This window comes from Vicugna pacos, chromosome 4 (assembly GCF_048564905.1).
Source record: "Vicugna pacos chromosome 4, VicPac4, whole genome shotgun sequence".
In the NCBI taxonomy this organism is placed as follows: Eukaryota; Metazoa; Chordata; class Mammalia; order Artiodactyla; family Camelidae; genus Vicugna; species Vicugna pacos.
In genome coordinates this window covers 22,855,318-22,880,839 of record NC_132990.1, presented here as the reverse complement: position 1 = coordinate 22,880,839, position 25,522 = coordinate 22,855,318, and the positions used below count along the sequence as shown (strand labels likewise).

Below are 25,522 nucleotides of genomic sequence, written 5' to 3'. Positions count from 1 at the left end.
CTTCCAATCAGTAAGCACAGGATATTGTTCTATTTATTTCTGTCTTCTTCAGTTTCTTTCATCAGTGTCATAATTTTCAGTGTATAAATCTTCTATTTCCTTGGTTAAATTTATTAAAGATTTTATTGTGTTGGGTGCTACTACAAGTGGGATTGTTTTCCTTTTCAGATGTTTTGTTGTTCATTTATAGAAACATAAGTAATTTTTGTCTGTTGACTTTGTATCCTGCAACTTTATTGAATTTGTTGATTAATTCTAACAGCTTTTTGATGAAACCCTTAAGGCTTTCTATATAAAAGATCATGTCATAAGCAAACAATGACAATTCTACTTCTATCTTTCTGATTAGAATGTTTTTTTTTTCTTGTATGATTACTTTAGTTTGAACTTCTAGTGCTATGTTGTAATGGTGAGAGTGGGCACCTTTTTTGTTTTCCTGATCTTAGAGGAAAAGCTTTCAACCTTTCACTATAGAGTGTGATGTTAGCTTTGGTTTGTATTATACGGTCTCTGTTATGTTCAGGTATGTTCCTTCTATACCAAGTTTGTTGAGAGTTTTATCATAAAAAGATGTTAAATTTTTTTCAATGCTTTTTCTGTGTCTATTGAGATGATCATATGATTTTTATCCTTCATTCTGTTATTGTAGCATATCACATTTTTTATTTGTGTATATGTTGACCCATCCTTGCATCCTAGGGATAAATCCAGCTTGATCATGGCATATAGTCCTTTTAATGAGTTGTTGAAATCAGTTTGCTAGTTTTTTGTTCAGATTTTTTGCGTCTATATTCATCAGGGATATTGACCTGTAATTTGCCTTTCTTGTAGTTTCCTTATCTCGCTTTGATATCAGGTTAATGCTGGCCTCATAAAATGAATTTGAAAGTATTTTCTCCTTTTCAATTCTTTGGAATAGTATAAGAAGGATTGACATTAATTTTTCTTAAATTATTTGTTAGAATTCACCAGTAAAGCCATCAAGTCATGAGATTTTCTTGGTTGGAAGGTGTTGGATTGCTGCTTTAATCTCCTTACTCATTTTTGGTCTGTTTCAGATTTTCTGTTTCTTCATGATTCAGTCTTGGCAGGTTGTATGTTCTAGGGATTTATCTATTTCTTCTGGGTTGTCCAATTTGTTGGCATATAATTGTTCATAGTAGCCTCTTATGCTCTTTTGTATTCCTGTAGTATCAGTTGTCATGTCTTCTCTTTCATTACTAATTTTATTAATTTCAGTCCTTTCTATTTTTGTCTTGCTAAATCTAGATTAAAGTTTATCCATTTTGTTTACCTCTTCAAAAAGTAGCTCTTAGTTTCACAGATCTTTTCTGTTGTCTTTTTTGTCTCTATTTATTTCTCCTCTGCTCTTTATTTGCTTATTTCTACTAACTTTGGGCTTAGTTTGTTCTTTTTCTAGTTCCTTGAGGTGTACAGTTAGATTATTTATTTGAGGTCTTTCTTTTTGCTTAGTATAGGCAATTTTTGCTTTATGTGGAGCCCCACATGGCAGTGGAGGTCAGTTGCAGGATTTGAGTGTTGCCATGCAGGTGCTCAGATGGAGGGGCTGGCTGCAGGTGAGCCCAGCAGTACAGGCCAGTGAGAGAAGGCAAGGCCAGATGTGGGCCTCCAAACAGTGGTGGCTGCAGGGTCTCATCACATGTACTTGCATGTCACTGGAGACCAGTGCCAGGAGGCAGGCCAGTGGCGAGCAGGTCCTCTGATGAAGGGTTAGCCCCAAATGCATGCACAGCCATGGGCATCAGCTGCAGGGATCAGGGCTGGTGTGTTGCCCCTGTGCAACTGCAGAGGCCCGGCTGGCTTCCAGTGCAGATTGCAGGGTCCAGTTTGGGGTAGGGAGGGACTCAGGCAGGTGGCATCTGTGAAGGTGAAAACCTATGGAGGGGGAAGCACAGTGGTGAAATCTGCAGGGGGACCATGGCAGCCATCCTGGCCATTGGTTTCTTCCGTGGTGAAAGCTGTTCAGGTCTTCAACAGAGCAGGCCACTGTGAACCATGGCTGCTTCTGCTGCGTATCTGATACTGGAGTAGCCTCAGGCATTCTTCCTTGTGCCAGCCTATCTCTGTGTGTCGCAGCTTTGTCAGTGTCTGGGTGGTGTGAAACCAAGGTGGGTGCTTCATACAGTGATGTGGAAGACTGGGGAAGCTGGTTGCTTGCCTCATTTTACCTTGCCCAGTGAGGGAACTCTTTTGAACTGGGGAGTTCCTGCTTGGCACTGAGCAGTGACGCCCTGGTGGATGGGATGATGCAGACAAAATGAAGCTGTCCTTTCTTTTCTTTTTGTACAGTTATTCTCAGGTTTTTTGCTCCACAGTGTAGCTGAAGTTTCTTAAGTGGACCCCTGAGCTCTACCAGAGCTATTTTTGTTTGTGGATAGCTGATTTTTTATTTCTGTGGTGAGATGGAGGCTTGGTCTCCTACTCTACCATTTTGGTGACATCACTTCTTAATTATAATTTTTAAACAGTTTTATAACAAAATCTAAGTGGGTGAACTTTAAAGTATGTAAATTATATCTTAACAAATCTGTTTAAGAAGCTGTTTTTAAAAATAAATTACTTCTCTAAGAAACTATGATAGTAGGAGTGACTCCAGAACATTTGAGTAGCCAATTATAACTTCTTTACAATAATCTAATCTTATTGAAAAAAATCCAATCAGTCCATTATGATTCAATGAAACTCAAAATTTTCTGTAGTAAGCTAACACAGATAAAGACTCATTGATAAAGACTGGGAAACTAGATCTAATAAGACTGGAATGAAATAGCTTGCTGTCTTTTGCTCTAACACTATTGCATTGCTGGCTGATTACAAAAAATTTTTATATATTGAAAAATATAGAGACTTTCATCAAGATGTACATCCAAGAAAGTATTCCTATTTTGAAAATGTACTCATATATTAGAACAATTCCTAACCCATGATTTTCCAAGAATTTTAAGAAAGCTGACACAAATTTTTAGAAATTCAGTTAACATTTATTGAATGCTTATTTTGTACCATACAGTGTTTTTACTTACCTTGATAATAAGTGATTGCCAAGGACCATTATTCAACTCATGCAAATATAGTGAAACTTTTTAAAGGTTCTAATGTTTTTAACATTGAAATATTTAGAGTTTTGCATAGTTTGAGGGTTTTAGACTTCCTTAAAAAAGAACTGAGCTGATTTTGAACTGGTAATAGAAGGCAATTTTGTAATGGATGGAAGGGAAGTAAAAATAAAATCTAGATGGAAGAAGCACCCAGAGCTGAAAGCAGACTGATTTACTTAAGGGAGAGAGAGAGAAGTAAAGCTGAGACCCAGCATATAAACACAAAGGATGTGTGATCATATGAAAACAAAAACTTAACTTGGATGTATGGATGGAAGATAAAACATTTCAATGATCTTAATGCAATGAGACTCTACTGTATATCTGAAAGGTATAGTTTGGAAGGGGAGAGGAATATTCAAGCATCATGAAGTATATTTCAACCAAGTAATATAACATTTTCTAATAATAGAGGCATTTGTTCCCAAATATACCTGTATTGCTTTTAGCCAGATCATGGCATCATTGCTGAAAACTCTATGCATCCTATGTATAGAATGACACTTCAAAGCATTTTGAATTAGGATTTCTGTAGTTGACAGAAGTAAAAGGAATGAAAGAACATTGATGATATGAATATATACAGAATTACTGCTCTGAAATGAGTAAACGTCTACATCTATCCCAGTATTTTTCCTACCACATACTATAATTTAAAATTGTAACATTAAAAAATTGAGATATATTTGACATATAACATTATACTAGTTTTAGATATACAACATAATGATTCACTATATGTATATACTGCTAAACGATCTCCACAGTAAGTCTAGTTAACATCCATCATCACACATAGTTACAATTTTTTTTCTTATGGTGAGAACTATTAATAAAGGCATTTGAAGTGCAAGTATATAGGATAGATTATTTAGTCACAGCACTGCTCATCATGTCTGCTGTGTAACAATGATTGGTTCTACCTTCTTTTGGTACCTCTTTCTAGTGACACTCAAGTAATATGTGTGAGTGGATCCTGGAATCCCAGTATTACTCAATCCTATTTAGAAATTCGATTGGAATATGTAAGATTAAGAAATTCTTGAAATAGATCTCAGAAGCCCATTGGGACATATAATAACCCACCCAAATTCATTTGTACCTCATTGTAGAAGGTTAATCGTACAGCTTTTCACTTAGCTTGCAGTCTTTCTCTCCAGCACAATTCTATTACAATCTGGGGTGAACGTATGTCCATGTAGGCCATTCAACACCCTGGTCTCTCAGTTATTTAGCATATTCAGTTCCAGTGATTGGTATCATAATCATATCCCTGATTCTTGGTTCTCCACTAAGGAAGCATCACCCACCTTACCTTATGGAGCACTTGGAAATATATGTGGGTGCTTTGCTGTCACACTGACAAGGAAATGCTACTGACATTCAGTGCCCACTAGTAGGGATGCTAAACATCCTGCATTGTGAAAGTTAGTCCCATGCAATAAAAAATTGTCATCTCCAAAATACCAAAAGTATCACCATTAAGAAACATTACTCTTAGCCTTGTGAGTAGCAATAGCTGCATCAACTTCAAAATCTCTGTTTCCAGCATCTTATTCTCTGATCCCCATTTCTTCTTGTACTTATACTCCAGCAATTCTCTGATGTGATTACAACCCTAAATTCATTAACTTTACCACTTTTTCTCTAGTTATTACCACTCTCCTTCTCATTGTGCCTTTACTTCCCTCCTCATGCAGCAAGGACTCCATGTTCTGTCATAGTCACTGTTTAACGTATATCCCCAGTCTCATCTGTCGCTCTGTCATATTCACATGGGAAAAAATCCAAACCTAGTTTGTTTTGAATTTCTACCTGTTTTCCATCTGACCTAAGCAGCTGAATGTCTCTAAAGAAAAACATAACCATGCTGATTTGTATTAATTTAAATTCGTAACTAAGGACTGAAAACATGTTAAGCAAAATTTTGGTGAAAATATAAAAGGCAATCAATGAATCCCCAAGTGTATTTACTATCCTCTTTTATTTAATCTATATAATACTCAGAAATCAACAATTCAAGTAGAGAAAATGTCAGCAAGGCTACTTTCTTTTCAAACCCATGAGGAACATTCACAAAAAGTACTTACATCCTAAGCCACAAAGTTCAACAAGTTTGAAAAAGCAAAACTCATTTAGACTATGTACCCTAACTATGGTATAATATAACTGTGATTTTACAAAATTAAGTGGTCAAATGTTTCCATCCGCTTAGAAATTCCAAACTCATTTATATGATTTTGAGTTAAGGAGGAAATAAATTGTGAGTTTATGAACTGTTTCAAAATGAACTACAGTGAAATATCAAAAACCTTTGGAATTTAGTCAAGTTTAACTGTTAAATTTAACTTTCAACTCAAGATGCTAGAAAAAGAAAACAATAAACTCAAAATTTTAAAATGGCTTTAATAAAAATTTTTAAATATAACCTATAAAATAACTCCTTTTTTCCTCCCGAAAGATGAATTGAAAATGTACAACTAAACTGTGATTGTCAATGACATATTTATGGACTTAGAAAATTCAGGAGGATCAAATCATGGATTATTAGAACTAACCAGATAATTTAGCAACAAGTTCAAAACAAGGTCAGCATACAAAATAAAGGAGACTTTACAAGTAATAATATATTTAAAATACTATATTTAAATGTCTATTTACAGTGATTTTAAAAACTATTAAATACCTAGGAATAAACCTTTCAAGAAATGCAAAAAATATAATGTAGACTATAAAACACTGAGAGACATAAAACAGAACTAAATAAATGAAGAGATATACTGTTTTTCTGAATGGGAAGAAATAATATTGTGAATGTGAGATTTCATTCCATATCTAATCTAAATGTCAGTGCTGTCCAAGATACTGACAAATTGATTCCAAAAATATAACTGAAGGAGAGGGAATGAAGATAGCTGAACAAGGAGAAGAATGGGCAGAAAGAGAGGAAAGTTTTTTCCTAGCAAATATGAAAACATACTATAAAGCTGTAGTAAATGAAACAGCACGATGAATGCAGAAGCAGATGCATAGAGCTCTGGAACAGAAAAGAGAGTTCCAAAAACTGACTCAGATACACAGGAATTTAGAGTGTAAAGTTTGGATTTTGCATTTCAAATCAGTATTAGGGAAAGTGGTCAATAATGGCATTTTGGAGAAATTGATTTCAAGTTAGAAAATAATATGATTGGTTTATAATTCACAAAACCCACAGATACATATTACACATTAACATAAAATACAGGAATAAAAAATAAAACGGTTAAAGCATTACAAAAATACTTCTTAATCTTGAGATGGGAAACTCTAATCAGCACACAAAACCTAAAATCAATAAATGCAACTAAAAACTATGATTATATAAAGACACTTAACTATAGGGAAAAGATAATGTAAATAAAGTTAAAAGACTAGTGACAGTGAGAGAGAATCTTTGTGCATAAGTAATTGATAAAGCAATATCTAGAATATATAAAGAATTTCTGCAAATAAATGAACAAAATACAAATAGCCCAATATAAATAAGAGCAAGTAATAAAAATAATCACTGAAGAAGAAATACATATAGCACATAAATATATTGTGAAGATCCTCAGTCTCACTAGAAATCCAGGAAATGCAAAATAAATAAAAATTAAACATAATTTATCATCTATTTGATATCAGACCAAAAAACTATAAAAGGTGTATAAAATTCAAAATTGACAAGAATCTATGGGAAAAAGTACTCTCACATGCTTTTAAAGTGAGTGTAAACTGATACATCATTTTAAAGAGCAACATGGCAGTTTCTTTCATAATTTAAAATGCACATATGATGGGTTCTTTGAAAAGATCAACTAAATTGATAAATCTCTAGCTAAAGATATCAAAAGAAAAAAATACAAATTGCCAATATTGGGAATGAAAGATGAGATATCACTACAGATCCTAAACATATAAGGAAATGTTATATAACAAGTTTATACCAATCAATTTGACAATTTAGGTGAAATGAATATCTTACCTGTCATATATCTAGCACTACACATGTCAGATAACGTAAGGTTTGTTGGGGGAAAACTGAGAGGCAGAGAAGCAGTAGAATGCAGACAGCCCTAGAACTTCCTTTATTCCACAGCAAAGACTGAGTATAAATATTTGGTATGCACCATGGACAATTTTCAGCAGAGAGAGGTCTACATACATCAAGAGAGAGAAAGAGCCCCGTCCCCACAGTGTGTGTAGACTGGGAATCCTGCCTTGAGCATTGCCTACGGACATCAGCCAAAAAGACTGCTCTTTTCTCAGACTGACTCAGTATAGCTATTAAACTACCCTGAGTCCCTACTAAACTACCAAGAGGAAAAGGAAATTGAGTTTCAAAACCATCCAGAGTTTGAAAGACCTTTTCATCACAAAAAATGACAAAAGATGGAAATGAAAGTATGAGTAGCTTTTTATTAGTTGAAGAAATTGGATTAAAAAAAATCTGAAACCTTCACACAAAACACAAATGCACTCTCTCAAGATCCAGAGGGTTTAACTGATACATTCTATCAAACATTTGAGGAAAAACACAGCACCATCTAACAGAAACTTTTTCAGAAAATGAGAGAAGAGAAAATAAGTCTCAACTCATTTTATGTGGCCAGCATAGCCTTAAAACCAAAATGTGACAAAGACATTATAATAAAAAGAATCACAGACCCGCATTTCACCATGAACATAGATGTAAAAATCCTCAACTGCATATCAATCAGTGGAGTCTAGCATTATATGAAATGGATTTACATCATGAATAAGTTGATATTATCTTAGGAATGAAAGGTTGATTCAACAATTTTTTAAAAATCAATCAATGTAATCCACTCTATTCAAAGAATAAAAGAAAATTTCAAACAAATAAGCCCTAAAGTCATTTGACAAAGTTCAACACCCATTTATGATAACAAAAGCAACAAAACCCAGAAAATTAAGTGTAGAAGGGAACTTGATAAATCTGTTAAAGGACAGCTACAAAAACCCACAGCAAACATCACATCTAATGGTGAAATATTAAACACTTTCTCCTTGACAGTAGGAGCAAAGCATAATTGTTCACTCACCACTTCTACTCAACATTCCAGTGCAATAAGTCAAGAGAAAAGGTGAAAAAAAATATAAAGGTTGGTAAGAAATAATAATGTCCCTATCTGCAGGTGACATGATTCTTTTTTGTTGTTGTTGTTGTGGTAGAAAACATAAGATTTACCATCCTTAACCATTTTTAAGTGTACCGTTCAGGGGTGTTAAATATATTCACGTTACTGTGAAATAGACTTCTAGAGCCTTTTCATCTTGTAAACTGGAAACTATACCCATTAAACAACTCCTCTTTTCCCTCTCTCCCCAGCCTTGGATAACCATCATTTACTTTTTGTTTCTATGAATATGACTACTTCAGATCCCTCATCTAAGGGAAAACATACAGTGTTTGTCTTTTTGGGACTGGTTTATTTTACTTAGCATAAGTTCCTCAAGGTTCATTCATTTGAGAGCATGTGACAGGAATTTCCTTCCTTTTTAAAGCTGAATAATATACCATTGTATGTATATACCACATTTTGTTTGTCAGTTCATCCATCAGTAACCATTTGGGTTGCTTTTACCTCTCGGCTATTGTGAGCAAAGTGCTGCTGTGACCCTAAGTGTGCAAATATCTCTTCAAGACCTTGCTTTCTGTTCTTTTTGATATACCCAGAAGTGGGATTCCTGGATCATGTAGTAGTACTCTTTTAAACTTTTTGAGATAACTCCGTACTGTTTTCCATAGAAGTCGTATCATTTTACAACCCCACCAACAGTGTGCAAGGGTTTCAATTTCTACACATCCTCACCAACAATTGCTTTTTCTGTTTTCAGTAGCAGGCATCTTATTGGGTATAAGGATAAAACCTCATTGTGGTTTCGATGTATATTTCTCTGATGAGACATGATTCTTTGCATAGCAAATCCTAAAGACATAAAACAACTACTATTATTAACAAAAGAGTTTGGCCATTTCATAGGATATAAGGTCAAAGTACAAAAATCAAAATTTTTATATGTTAATAGTAAGCAATTGGGAAATGACCTGAAGAACTTCCAACTTACTATATCATCAAAAATACAATTCTTAGAAATAAATTCAAGAAAAAAAATGTAAGCCTCCAAATATAGGAAATACTGTTTTTATCCATTGGTGATGCAAGTTCTAGGTAAAAGCTCTAGAACTTTCTAATAAATGAAACATTCACCTCCTGTATGACTCAGCAATTCTATTTCTGGATATTTACTCAAAAGAAATGAAAATGTGTATACACATACACACAAAATGTACAGGAATATTTATAGCAGTTTTATTCATAATAATTAAGAACTAGAAACATCCCAGGTGTACATCTATAGGAAAGGGGTACAGTGTTATAATTATGTAATGGACTAAAATTCAGCAATAGAAAGAAATAAACTAATATATTTAACAATGTGGATGGCTCTCAAAAAACACTATAAGTGTTAACAATGTGGATGGCTCTCAAAAAAACACAGAATAGTACATGTTGTATGATTCCATGTGTATGAACAGAGCAGACAAAGCTAATCTATAGAGTTTTTTAACAAAATAGAGTGGTTATTTGCCTCTTAGAACTAGGATGGGATTGACTAGGAAGAGACACAAGCCAACTTTCTGGAGTGATAGAAATGTTCTTTGCTTCTTTGATCTAGGTGTGGGTTACCCAATGTTTCCACTTGTCAAACTCATAAAACTATATAATTAAGATATGTATTTTACTGTATATAAGTTTTACCTCAAAAAATAGTAATGAGAACTGTAAATAAATACTGACTTTAGTTAATGATGTGAATGATGAAGTGTTTGGGAGAAAACTGTACAGATGTCTGCAACTTCCTTTGAAATGCTTCAGCAAAGTGAGATGGATTGACATGTGATAAAGCACGTATAACAAAAATTAACTGTGACGTATAGGTAGTGAGTACGTGGTTGTGCACTATGCATGTCTTTAAACTTGTCTGCATGTTTGAAATTGTTCATAATAAAATAGTAGGGGAAAATCCACTTTGAAGAATTCTGACTTGATTATAGAGGGGTGAAATAATCATTTACCCCTCTTCCCTCCCTTGGAATCATGCAACAGACAAGAGGAATAAAAAATGAAAATTCAGCTCCTTTTTACAGCAAACCTAGGTCACGGCTAAAATCTTGTATTTTAGAAGACATGGAGGAACAGTCAAAACTAGGTAAGACTGGTGAAGGCATCCAAAGGAATGTAGAAATGAGACACCATGGAGAGAAGACTTAGGTGCTGTAGACCTCTGAAAGATCAAGCAAAAATTCACTCCCCAAAAATGAAGATCATGTGAGGTACAAATCCTAAATCACCTATTTGTAACAGTGGAATTGGTCTGCAATGGTTTGTACAGAAGCTTCCTAGAACTAGTTTGCTTCCAGAGAAGAGGAGGAGGCAGGACTTAATGAATAATAACCCAGACAAAGCGTATCTACAAGAAGCAGCTTTTCTGATAAGCAGCCAAGAAAACAGATTCCTTGCATTATAGAAATACAAACAAACCATAACAAAAATAACCTGGCTAATGGAATTCATCAGAAGAAAAATTTGTATATAAAATCTCACTGACCTGAAACAGGTCCCTCTGTCACATAACTTTCTATAAGTAAGTGATGTAAGGAAAGCTTTCTTTCAAAAATGAGTCATGAAGAATGAACCAACATAGTATCTATACAAATAGATTAGGATAAAAATGGAAGAAAGAAATAGGAAAAGTAAATGGCAGGAAAAGAAGTTTCATTACAAATAGTTGCTACACAGCAGATGAAAATATTTTATGATGAATAAAAATATTAATGAAATAATTTCCTCTAAAAAGCATGTGTTGAATTTAAGAGTTTAGAGAAAAGATGGCAAGACATGGGAACAAGTGAAATCAAGTTGGCAGACAAAGCAAAGAAGTAAAAGAAAATAAATAAAATTGTCTCAGGAAAAACATATATATTTCTGGTTTCATATGGAAGTATGTATGTAAAAATGTGCTGAATTTATTACATTTAATATAAATTAAAAGGAAAAGAACAGGTTACAGATATACAAAATAATATGGATGAACCTTTAATTTAAAACACCATGTTGAACAAGATAAGTCAGACATGAAAGAGTATATAGTGTATTATTCTACTTATATGACATTCTAGAACAGGAAAAATTAATCTAAGATGATATAAATCCTAGCAGTGCTGTCTGCGTGTGGGAGGACTTGCTTATGAAGGAGCATCAGGGAAATTTCTGGAGTATGAAGATGTCCTATATTTTGAGCAGGGTTTTGGTTACACAAAAGCATACCGCTATCAAAGCTCATTAAACTAAATGCTTAAAATGTGTGCAATATTTCATTCTAATTATGCTTCAGTTTTTTAAATTGGGAAATAAAGTATGAAACAAGTGACAGGGATTCAGCATATGTATAATTAGAGTCTTGAAAAAAGAAAAGGAAAATGATGGAACAGAGCAAATATTGAAGCTATAACCCAAAATTAATTTTCAGAAATGAAAAGACTTCTAAGAACATAACATGAACCAGGAAACATTGACCAAATAAGTCATACCCTGAATATGCTCTAGTAAGGTTATGGACTCAAAAAATGAAGAACATCCAAGTTAAAAAGTTCATGTCGTGTATAAGGGGGAAAAAACAAAGATGAGACAATTCTGAAAGTCTTTCTCAGACTCCTTCTAAGATGGCACGAAGCCTCTGCTGGAACCAGAGTGAAGTTCAACATTTCCCTCTGCCTGCTCCTGCTTTGCTAAGTTTCTTATACTTCCTAAGTGTAAGTGTATTCCTAAGTGCTCTCTCCCACAGACCTGCATGCAAATCTCCACCTGAGGGTGTGCTTTTAGGCAGTCCAGCCTAAGACACACCACAAAGAAAACCTCAGTTAACTCTGAAAAGTAAATAGTATCGGTAATATTCTCTGAGAAGAATGCAATAAAACTACAATCAATAACAAAACAAGAAAACAGGTCAGTACCACCTAAATATTTAAAAAGATAAAGTTCTTGCATTAAGAAGGAATTGCGAACAAATTGCAGAGTATTTTTAAACAAGTAACAATCTAGAAGTATCATAACTCATAGGATACAGCTGAAACAGTGCTCAAAAAATGTATAGCCTTACATGTTTACATTAATAAGAATAAATGAAAATAAACATCCAGTTTTAGAATTAAATAGAATCTAAAGATTATAAAATAAAAATCAATGAATTAAAAAGTAGAATTAATAAATGAATACAAGAGTAATTTGAGGGAAAAGGAATAAAATAGATTGAATCTTTAGCTTGCCTAATTATGAAAACAGAAAGTACAACTATACAAAATAACAAACGATAAGGGACAATAAATATAGACAAATGTAAATCATGGCAGAGTACTTAGCTCAACTCTGTGCAAATAAGTTTGAAAGCCTGACTGAAATGGATACTTTTCTAGGAAAATTATGATGTATCAAAACTCCCTCCAGAACAAATAGAAAGTTAAAACAAATTGCCAAAGAGGTACTTTCCTCTGCAATAAACACTAGGCCAAATTCAGATGAGTGCTACTACTTCAGTAAAAAAGCAGATAGATTCGGTCTCATTAAACTACTATAGAACATGGAAAGAGAAGATATCTTCCAAATAATTTAGGAAGATTGCACAAAATTAAAATGAATCAAAATTTTATTAATGTTGAAATCTTAGATAAAATATTAGTGATTACACTTCAGCAGCATAACAAAAAATAATGTGACACCAAATGGAGTTTATTCTACCTATGCTAGTATAATTCAATACTAAGAAAATTAGTAAGAATCCTAATAATAGATGTATGATGAAAAATCATGATAGTTTATATGGATCCTAAAATGGATTTAAGACAATTTGGTGTCCATTTTTATTAAAAAACAGATAAAATTAGTAGGTAGTTAACTATGTAAAATGATATATATTAATATTTTAAAATATATTTCTTAATATATTAAAAATATAGCTCTCAACTCAAAAGCTGACATGATCCAAGGAAGTAGAAGGACTCCACTAAAATCAGGAATGAGTCATATGTGTATCAATATTGCTATTTAATACTGTTCAGGAGAAACTTAACAACCGATGCAATAAGAAAAGAAATTAGAGGTATAAAAATTGGAAAATAGAAGATAAATTTATCAATATTTGCAGATATTATTCAGTTCCTGGAAGCTGAAGAGGTATCAGCTGAAAAACTCTTACAAGAAATAGAAAATTTCAGTGAGCTAAATAAATATCAACAATCTTTATATATACAAGCAACAAGCAACATCAAAAGCAGCTGAAAAAAAAGTAAAACGCCCAGGAATAAACATCTGTAAAGAGAAGATTTTTAAATGATCCTCAGAGACACAGAGAATTAAACAACTGGAAGGGAATACCATGGTCTTTGATTAGTAAGACTCAACATTCTAAAATGTTAACATGATGCAAATAAAATTTAACATGATTCAAATAAAATTACCAGTGAGAATGTTTAGGGGAAGGGGATCTAGACAAGCTCTCTGAAATTTATATAGAAAACCAAACAAACAAAAATTACCAAGAAAAATCTGAAAAGAAGGATAATAAGAGGGAGATACCCTGCCCAGATGTTAACATTTATTATAAAGCCTCACTAGTTAAAATATAGTATAAAACTTCACTAATAAAGACAGATGGAACAGACTAGAAAGTCCAGAAATTGACCTAAATGCACATGAGATCAGTGGACAAAAGACAAACTATTTAATAAGTGGTAATAGGACAACTGTTGATTTTATGTAATAATTTTATAGATGATTACAAATGGATAAAACATTTAAAACTGAAAAATAAAAACTTGAAAGTTACATTATTTGATATAAGTGTGTGTGTATAAAATTGTGGAAAATGCTTTTTAAAGTATCACACTAAATTCAAAAGTGAGAAAGGAAAAGATTTACTACATAGAAATTTTTTGTATAAATATATTTTTAGTGAAGTATAGTCAGTTTACAATGTTGTGTCAATTTCTGGTGTACAGTATAATGCTTCAGTCATACGTAAGCATACATGTATTCATTTTTCATACTATTTTTCACAAGTTACTACAAGATATTGAATATATTTCCCTGTGCTATACAGTATAACCTGTTGTTTATCTATTTTATATATAATAGTTAGTATCTGCAAATCTCAGACTCCCAATTTATCCCTTCCCACCCATTTCCCCCCAGCCCCCAGAACCATAAGTTTGTTTTCTGTCTATGAATCTGTTTCTGTTTTGTAAATAAGTTTATTTGTCTTTTTTTTTAGGTTCCACATATAAGAGATATCATATAGTATTTATCTTTCTCTTTCTAGCTTACTTCACTTAGAATGATAATTTCCAGGTCCATCCATGTTGCTGCAAATGGCTTTATTTTATTATGTTTTATGGCTGAGTAGTATTCTATTGTATAAGTATACCACAACTTCTTTATCCAGTCCTCTGTTGATGGACATTTATGTTGTTTCCATGTCTTGGCCATTGTAAATTGTGCTGCTGTAAACATTGGGGTGCATGTACCTTTTTGAATTAAGGTTCTCTCTGGATATATGTCCAGGAGTGGGATTGCTGGATCATACTGTTAAGTCTATTTTTAGTCTTTTGAAGAATCTCCATACTGTTTTCCATAACGGCTGCACCAAACTACATTCCCACCAGCAGTGTAGGAAAGGGTTCCCTGCAGAAATTTTTTAAAATATTTTTTTCTTGGCATAAAACACTATCATTACTGTCAAAAGAAAAATGCAAAGTATGAAAAAATTTAGAAATATACAACAGACAAATATAATATCCCTAAAACATGAAGAACACCTATAAATTACTAAGAAAAATAGAAAAAAATAGACAGAAGAAATGTAATCTAGTAAGGCTGATGCTCAACTTCATTTTTAATAAGAGAAATGAAACTTTAAAATACAGTGAAAAAACAATCCACTTAAATGTTTTGCTAGTGGCATGGAGAAACAAGTACTTTCATATGTTCTTAGTGAGAAATAGTAGCTTTCAAAATTACGGTTATACATACCCTTTGGTCCAGCAATTTCACTTCTAGGTCTGTGTCCTAGAAATGCAATACACACACGCACATACACACACACACATACACGAGCACCATTATTTATTGTAGCATTCCTTAAGTTGGGAAAAGATTGAAAACAGCTCAGACAACTAGCTAGCCTGCTCTTAGCCCGCAAAGCTGGGCACTGGGCTCCAGAGCTTTGTCCACCCAGAGTAACGGCTGCCTTTTTCTTATGCACACATAGGCATGTGTTCTCAAAGGGAGAAATTAAAAACTCTTGTGGAAGCAAACCTAGACTTTTTATGATTTTTTTCAATCCTTTATTGTTGTCTTACCCACACATAATTTAATTGCACTCTTTACCCAACTGTCTTTATCAAATCCTTCTAAAGATTTTGATCCAGTTTTAATAAAATAGCAACAACTCTCTTCCTGCAGTTATGTTTCATTAGCTTATGCAATAATTAAATTAATTATGTAAATAACCTGTTACGACTAACAGACACACTTAGGAATAAACAGATCTGACAATTGGCATCTGCACAGCTGGTGGGAGTAGCTGTGATCTGGCACGATGATAAGTAGACTGCTTGCTGCAAGTATTCACCAACCAAGATAGCAGTTGGTGACTCTGAAAAAAAGATTGGAGAGATTTGGTTAATCCAGCAAGTTGGTTAAGTGGTCATTTAAGAGAGCTTTTTACTGCGTACTGACAATAAGTGAAGAGCAATCCATTATGTTCCAATATAAATAAAATCAGAGTAATCCTAATAAAAAATGATTTGCTAGTGTCTTCACATTTTTATGTTATGACTGCTTTCTTTTCATTTATGACTTCCATATGAGCCCACATTCTTTCCAATATGTTGCAGGCTTTGGTCAGAGAGTTACAAAATGATGTCCATTCGATAAGGCGACAAATGAGAGAGCTTAAAAAAATGCAGAAAAACAGGGATGCTTGTAAAACCTCAACCCATAAAGCCCAGACCTTGGCAGCTTCTATCCTGAACATTTCACGGTCAGATCTAGAGGAAATATTGGACACAGAAGACGAAGAGGTAAGATCACTTAAATATTTATTAATAAAGGGCTTTTTATACATTGAGTTTAAGTACATATTTTTATTTGTTTTAAAATTCTTAGAATTTCATCTTTAAGGTAATATTAATGAAGGTAAGATTATTAATGCACAATGAAAGTTACATCAAAACTATTAACCAACTCAAAAAAACCTTTAGAGAAATTTAACTATGCAATACAGAGGTAAACTTGTACATTATCACCTTTAGAACTGCTTGTTTGTTACTCAAGTCAGTTATCCTTTCCTGTTTCCTTCGTTTTCTTTGGTTAATCATATATCTTGTAAGCTAGTATTTTTAAGTAAGCCAGTTTGAATGGATTTAGTTAGCTGGGTCACCATTGATTTGAAGATTTCTCCTCCTATATGAGATTTTTTAAAGATCTGTAAATATATTGGCTTTTCTAGCTAAATTCAAAATTATCATTGATCAAGTTTAAGAAAAAGATATTTATTGCTTTAAATTGGGTAAAATACTCCTGTCTGAGTGAATTTATGTGTATATGGGTGTAGGTCTTCAGCAGCATTTCTGTACCTCCTGGGGAGGGCACTGCATTTTTGATGGTTATTGCCTCATAAACAGCAGAATCTCATCTTACACACAGTCTTCTGTGAAACCTGCGAAGGATATTCAGCCCTATTCTGCTGTTAAATCTCTGAATGTCAATACATAAATATTAGATTTTTATTGTTTAGAAAGATTAAAGAGATGATACCACTTTTAGCTTCCCCATAAATATTTGCTCAATGAATGAATAAAATGATAGACTGAAATATTTGTATGAGAACATCCTTCAACACCGCTCCCATCAGCTTCTCAAAAATTCCTGGAGTAGAGCAGATTTACAACTTGCAAGGTTTTTAAACTGCCAAGAATTCCTAGAAAAGAGGACAGAGGAATCCTACAGAGATAACTTTCATCCTATAGGTGAACAGTATAGTGATTTATCAGTTTCCTGTTTTCAGCACCTATGCCACAAGGTCTGTGACTTTCTACTGAATTCTGAACTCTGAAGTACAAGAGAATTGTCAAATATAGTATCAAGTATAAGATACACAGGAAATAATAGTATCTCTGGCAAGGGTGTTGACTATACGTTATTATAAACATTTAATTAAAATTGGACTGATTGTGAGAAACCTAACAAAAAACTAAGGTCGAGTCCCCCATTATCGCCTAAGAGTTTTGAAACCAACAGATTTAGCAACATCCCTCATGTGTATATGTGTGTATACATGTGTGTTTGTGTATGCATGTGTGTACACAAGCACAGATACATATTCTGGAAGACAGGCCACCACTTTTGTGTGGTTTAGAAAGATACCCTCTCTGGGCTTACACATTAGAAAAAAGCACCCCCTCTGAGTGGACAAATTAGAAAAAGTTGTCCTCTTGGGTATATAAATTAGAAAAGGGTCTTTCTTTTTAGTCCCAAAGAGTAGCTGGCACATTTCTGTGAAGAAATGGCACCCTGGCCTCTGGGCAGATGCAGTCTGGAGCCAGAGTGCACAGCCCTGCAGTATGCATACCACACAACCTTAAATGGAAGTCCTCCTAGGAAAAAAAATGACTCTGGTAGAAATACACGGTTCCAAGAAGGATCAGGGTACCTGGATATATTTATTAAATTTAATTATAGGTCTGAACTTACTTAGACTGATCTCTGCATCTTTCAGAGGTCTAAAGATCTGAGCGACTTGCCCAAGCAGAGCCCAAAGCACCTGAATTATATACTTTAAGCTACGTTGTGAATTCATGTAAAAAACTATGACAGCCTATGTGAAGTACCTAGCTTGATACCTGGTGTATAGTAAATTTCAACAAATGTTAGTTTCCCAAACCTTTCCCTTTTTGTAAAGTCTTTTTTTGTAAACTGAATCATGATTTTAACTGAGTAATCAATTGCACATGTGACTACATTATGCTTCTAGAAATATTTTGCCTTGATAATTGATGCATTGAAAATATTTAGTGGCTTACAACACTTTAAGTTGGAGTGTCCCTTGCCTATCAGTTAGTCGTTGAATATTTTAAATAAGCAAGCATTTAAATACACCAGAGCCATGCCATGTCCTATTTTGTTTGTAAGTGTAATAGTTACTCCTTAGTTATCTACTGACAAGTCAGATTTTTGTGTTTAAGGCTTTATGTCATCTCAGGAGGGTCACTTATAAATGATTCTTTTATAGAGTTCCATCTTCTTTTTCACTTTATTTTAATCACATTCACCTCCGCCTCAGTCCCTGTCTTGAGCTCCAACTGTGGAGGCAGAAATAAAACATTCCTGAATTATATTGTGAAATATAGAAATGTAGCTTTATATTCCACATATATGTAAATATTTATAAATTATTTAATATTAAAGAACATGTATTTGAATATTCTCTGTTTTGAAAGGGCAGGCTGCTCTTTGTTGAATCCAATTCTACCAGTATTTCTCTAGATTTATTAATTATCTAACAGTGGGATCAAGTTCTTATAAATATAATCAACAACAGTGTTTTTATTTTCTTCCTTTAGGAAATCGAAAGGACAAAAATAGATGCTGAAAATGACAAGGAATGGCTGTTGTACATTCAGAAACTTCTTGAAGGACAGGTATTTAATTTTTCTACTCCATGTATTAAAACTTGCAGATAAAAATTCCAAGCCATACTTTTTTACTAGATGCCTAACTTTTTATAAATACTTATGCATTATTTAGTCCTGTTAGGTAAAGAAGTATTCCAATAGGTAGACAGGGAAGTTAACCCTCTGTTTGTACTTCTGGACTTAACAAATGAAACAAATGCCTTGGGAAAGAGCCAACATGGGTCTTAGCAAATGCATTAATTAAATTATTGAGTCAACCTCTATGCTTGCTAGACAGAAAAGGATCCATTCTCTCAGCCCTCTTAGGAAAAGAGATTCTTTATTATGTGTCTTTAAAGTTAGTAGTTGATATGGACACCTGAGGAGTTCATGGGTTTCAGTGACCTTTTACTATGGACCTGTTTCCAGTCAATTCATGTTTTCCTCACAGCCAGACAGCTGTTTATTACTGTGTCTTCCCGCATTCTCTACAATATTTTCTACTGAGACCTCGAGCAGCTTGTTAGTGGGAAGTAAATATTGATTTGGCATCCTGTCAATGCAGAAAGAATGAAAAAATTTCCACCAGAGGCCCCTCAAACATTTTCCTATCGACATTTTCTGGGCCGAGTGGAAAGCTGCATAGAGGATGACAAGGCCAAGACAAGCTGAAATCCCTGAGGGGTCTATTGAGACTGCTGCTGTGACCTGTGTGATACTTTTTCTTCCCTTTCAAGTATTTTTTTAATACACATATAGTCTGCGGGGATGTGCCCCTCTTGTAAGTGATCAGGGCAGTTTATTGGCAGGTGAGAGCCCTGCTTTTCTAGTCATAGCCAGCTTTTGTTTTGATATCACTGACAGCATGTAATGTATTCTAAAACTTTTTCATTATAGTTCTTTTTGCTCGGCCTAATTGTTGTCTATTTCACAAATGAACTGGATTAAGAACAGCTAAGACATACTTCCTGAAATAGCAAAAAAATTATTTTTGTTCCTTGAGTGCAGTCTCTTATGTTTTTGGAGAAATCAAGAAAAAGTAAATTATATATGAACTATTGATATTCTTAGTATCTGTTCTACATATTTTTGAAACATTATCTAGAAATGCTGTTATTGTTACTATCAATAGTAATGGAAGGTGATTGACTCTCTTTTACTTAGCGTAGTTTAAGTGTAGATGTGTAGGTGCTGGGCAGAGTCTTCCTGCTTTTGAGAAGAAAGGCCATTTCTCAATCATGTTGCATTCCCAGCATCTAGCCAGGTGCCTGGCACACCAAAGGAGTTCAGTAATGATAGTTACGGTGTTTTTTTTAAGCTTAAAAGTTATAAAAATAAACTTAATGATTTTTTTAACATTCAACTTAGGAATATGACCTTTTAATATGGAAATCTTACCAATTATGAACATAAAAATAAATCAATATGTATAAATCTTTATTAAATTTCATTAAAGCTATATTGACACCAGGTCTAATTTTATAACTTTACACATGTAGATACACATACATACATTCTACATTATCTGGATGTATGCTTATTCTGCCCAGTTAGTGTAAAAACAAATCCGGTTGAAAATTGGCATTAGACCACTTAATACTGTATTTTGATATAGTGCCTTTTTGTGCCACTGAGCCTGGACTCTGGAATATAATTGCCTGGCAGTATTGATTTAATTGCCCAGGTTTATTTGTGGACTCCTAATTATTGACTGGAGCTAAATTTAATGGAGCAGCCTTTATGAACAGTGGGAGACCGCTGCTGTTACTGTTATACATAATGAACTGCATCATGTGCCTTTAGATCATTTTTCAAGCTAATTTTATTCCACTGTGACAGTATGATAACATTTAAAAAGTCAAAGACGTTTTATTTTTATTACTGACGTAGGTGGTTTTGCTGATGTCTTTGAATTTTGCGAGAAAAAAAATAGGGACTTCATTGGTTGTACTTGAATGTCACTTTATAATTACGCCCAAGAGAAAAATCTATAAAATAGAAAACATCTTTTTTTTTAAGCCTACTTTTCTTCTCTCTCAATCCTAGCAATTATATTTGTCCTGAATTTTAGAACATGTTTTCTTTGTCCACCAATTTTTTTGACTAAGTTATGCTCACAAGATTGTGTGGGCAAAAGTATAAATGTGCTTATTCATTCACTGCATTTTGTTTATGGCATACAGCTCCGTGTACATGATCTTGAGGTTACATGATCTTGAAGCTGTGGAATAATTGAATACATTTCCTGAAAAAAAAACCAATTAATTCAATATTGATATTTGATTATTAAAATATTTTGCAGATAAAATTATAAGGGCACTTCCCTTTTATGTCCTCCCTCTGTGTCAGGTGCTGTACATGCTAGAATTCTGACGTCACAGGAGTGAATCTGGCCCTGTGGTTTTATCTTTTGTTTAAGAATCAGGACATAGAACTATTTTCGGTTAAAGAAAAATTTCTCTGCATCCATTTGATTAAAATTTATATTGATAAAATATTTACCACAAAATAAAAAGCTATTCTGCCATGTGGCAATATGGGACTACACAATAATATAATACCAACTGCTACTGTTGTTACCCCAGAAGTGCGTGAGAACTAAAAGGTCTAAAAACGTAACTTATCTATAGTTAACACAGAAGGCAAATGTATGTCCTCCTTATTTTAAGTAGTCCTGATGCAATTGGAAATTTTAAGTATTTGGTCTTTATTTACACCTAACTTTTGTCCCCACAGATTTCTAGGAATAAGATTCACACTGAAAAAAACAATCCTAACGTCTACTCTCATTTTTTAAAACATAGCTGCCTTTTAATTTTCTTTGAACATTTTTACTTGTATTAATTCCTCTTTTTACATTATTACAATTTTTAAACTTATACTTTATGGCAGAGGCAAACAAGCAGATTAATGATTATGACAGGATCATGGAGATGGATAATAGGACGGGAGAACCTCCCAAAATCAGTTTTTCTGTATTTTAGGAAGTGGGAGGGGGAAAAAAATAGGAAAAGGAGTCTGGTGCTAAACTATAAAAGCTTTTGAGTAGGAAAGGGATGTAGTCAGAGTAGTGCTTTAGAAAGATACGTGAGATTAGCTTGTAGGATGGTTTGGAGGGAGAAGAGACTGGGAGCAAGAAGGTAGTTTAGGGAAAGGGCAGTGGATGGTGCTTAGGCCCTAGCCATACAAATAGGAAGAATGAGATGTGACCCACTTTATAGTGACTGAATCCATAGCAGTACTGAGATGAGAGGAAGGAGTCAGAAAGCAGAAACCAAAGACGAGTAAGTTTACTACCTTGTATGATGAGAAAGATGATGTTACCTTTAAGAGTTTAAGGGATCTAAAGAGGTAGCTCAGATCTGGTAGAGAGAAGATGACAATGATCGAAGCCTTAAAAAATTTAGTAGGTACATTTCAAAAACAATATTCAGGGACTCACAGTTTTTCATTAATTCATCCCAACCTTCTGTCTGGCTTTTCTCATTGAAATTTAACCATTTAAGGACACATTTCAAACTCTTACAACTCAACACCAACAACAAAAAGAAGCTGATTAGATTGACACAACATTGTAAAAATGATTATAAATCAATAAAAAATGTTCATAAAAAGAAACTGATTAGAATAGCCATTTCTATAAGAAGATACACAAATAGCCATTTTCCCGTAGTCACAAGAAAATACACTCAACATCATTAGCCATTAGGGGAGTGCAAGCCAAAAACCAAAATGAGATACTACTTCACATCCAGTAGAATGACTATAATTAAAAAGACAGACAATGTCAAGTGTTAGTGAGGATATGGAGAAATTAGAACCCTCATACATTGTTGGTAAGAATGTAAAATGGTGCCAACTCTGTGGAAAATAGTCTGGCAGTTCATCAAAAAGTTAAAAATAGAGATTATATCATCCAGCAGTTCCACCCCATGTATACACTCAGGATAAGTGAAAACAAATGTCCATATAAAAATTTCTACATGAATGTTTGTAGCATTTCAATAATAGTTCAGTAATAACTCAAAAGTGGAAGGAACACAAAGGCACATTAACTGATGAATGGATTAAAAATGTGGTATATGCATACATGGAATATTATTCAGCCATAAAATATTCCTCACCATTAGCAGAGATGGTGTTAAATGCATTTGAATTTGAATTTCTGTCTACTGGCCATACTATTAATAAATGAGACAGATTTTTTTTTAATACTTAATGTATTTCTTTTAAGTTGGCACAGGAGATGTCCCTCTATCATGCTCTAATTGATACTACTTTCTCATATATCCAAACAAGAAAGGAGTCAGTTATTTATACTCTGCACTCTAAGAAACATTGCTTATTGTTGTATCCATTCTGACCCTCAGAATTAAAATTACAATAAAGGTCATTTAGTTTTGTTGCCAGGGCTTAATAATACCTGAAACAGTCCTTTGTACTTGTGAGTTTGTAAAGGTGTAGTGCAGATAAAATCAAACCCAAGCTATGGAATCCATTTTAAAAACATGTATTGAGTGTCTGCTGCATGTAACGTAATGTTTTAGGCTTGTAGGTGCAGCAGTGAACAGGGAGAGAAATCCCTGTCTTCATGGAGCTTACATTTCTGGTGATGGAAGACAGTAAACAAATAGTTAAAATATATAAACTAAAATTTGGAGAGAAATCCCTGTCTTCATGGAGCTTACATTTCTGGTGATGGAGGACAGTAAACAAATAGTTAAAATATATAAACTAAAATTTGCTAAATGACTAACTTGAACAGAATTATGGGTATGTATATTAAAATATATATACTTGTATAAAACAAATAACACAGTTATAACCACAGTACAGTTCTATACTAGTATGTGTATAAAAACTTTTAGCCAGGAATAGCTAGAAAATGTGTCTTGATTTTGTTTTGTTGTTGTCATAGTCTTTGTTATTTGTTAATCCTTTCCTGGATATCATTCAGTTCATTTTAGTCCTCTTTGTATGGATCATTTTCTTAAATTGAGACCATATCAAAAATTCCATCTTTCTGTCTTCAGTTGTTGATAATTGAAAGTACAGATTTTGATCAGTGATTTTTCTTTAGTTTTAAATATCCCTGTTACTATTAGTTGCTTCAGATCTTGCAAAAGCTGAAATTTAAAAGGGCTCTTTCCCTAGTGCCCTCTCAGCAAAATATGCTTCCCTTCTATAGAATGCCTTGCAATATGGCAGTGAGAAGATTTTATAAACCTCCCTGGCTTCTGTAAATAGAGTAACTTTCGGCCTGAAAGTTAACTGAAAGTTACTCTTTACAACTCTGAAGATATTTGACTCTGTTGCTTTCAGTGTTGCACTTACAACACACTTAAAACATGCACATACAGGCATCTCCCACACTCACTCTCTCCACACACAGAAACCCACACTCAGGCACCCACACAGACTCACTCTTCACATGTAGCTGAAGTAGCAAGAGTTGAAAATTCTCTGTTCAGAGCCTTGTTCAGATTTTTTTGTAATTTAACAATTTCAAGCCTACTTTCATGACACCGGGAAAAGACGTATGTCATTAAAGTTAAAAGGTAAATTTTATGTTATGTATATTTTACCACTATGAAGAAAACTGGGGACAAATGAAAAGGAAAACAAATCATAGTCTTTACCAAAGCTTCAGGATAGCAAATACAGACTTTATATTCAGCAGAACTCCAAGATAGGTAGTAGGTAGGTAGGTAGGTAGATAGATAGATAGATAGATAGATAGATAATGTGCCAGAAATATAAACATGTAGGAAACTTAGCTCAAAATTCAATGCCAAATTTGAATTATAAATAAATTGTTCCTCTGATAGCATGCTTGGTTATTTTAACAAATTCGATCTTTTAATTACAAGATAATAGAGTGAATGTATAAATATTTATTTATTTATACCAAATTTTGCACCTTTGATTTTATAATAATCAAACTACATTGGTCATTCTTACTAAACCTTCAAAATCTCACTGGATCATATCCTTTGTAAAGGCAGGGATAATACGTAAAGGTTAACATCTTCACTTTCAATATGACTCAGCCAGATTAAAGTCCATTTTTATCTTAAAAGCAGTATCTTTTTGGTAACAGTTTTCAAACCAGAAACAAGAATGAAAATGGTTAAAATGTTAATCTTGTCCTTTAGATTTATTTATTTCATTTTTTTCAACACAAAAAAACTTCAATTTTATATTATCCAGTTAGTGATGATGCTGTAAATCATCTGTATGTTTCACAGCTATGGACTTGAGGCTTCGTTATCCTTCCGAGGTAGCTCTCCAACATCTGCAAACATCATTCATATCTTACCTGTATACAGAAACACCTCTAAACAAAGCTGTAATTTATAAGTGTGAGTGATAAATTTGAGATTGTATCAGTGGCATACTGCTTCCTAAAGGCAAACAGCTGTAGGCATTTACACGTAAGAGAAGCCTAAATTCCATGTGAATTCAGGGGAAGTCTCTCCAGGAAGAGAAATCACCTTTTCCAATGGGGACAGCAGAAGAACCAGGAAGACCCACATTAAGACTATAGCATAGACCAAGCAAAACTCACAGTTGTTCCAATGTCCTAATTAAATTTCCATACCAGGAAATCTCAAGCAGTATCAGC

The 25,522-nt window shown here is 33.6% G+C and overlaps 1 protein-coding gene across 2 annotated transcripts in view; it reads left to right on the top strand.

The window, feature by feature from the left end:
* The window catches only part of CNTLN (centlein), a 245,958-nt gene that overhangs the window by 213,078 nt on the left and 7,358 nt on the right, over nucleotides 1-25,522 (top strand). The window contains exons 24-25 of one of the 2 annotated variants that reach the window (XM_006208273.4): nucleotides 16,120-16,305; nucleotides 18,847-18,924. In XM_006208273.4, the coding sequence (XP_006208335.1) occupies nucleotides 16,120-16,305; nucleotides 18,847-18,924 (264 nt within the window). Of the gene's footprint in view, nucleotides 1-16,119; nucleotides 16,306-18,824; nucleotides 18,925-25,522 lie in introns of both variants that reach the window. The other variant, XM_072959367.1, reaches the window with a different exon arrangement.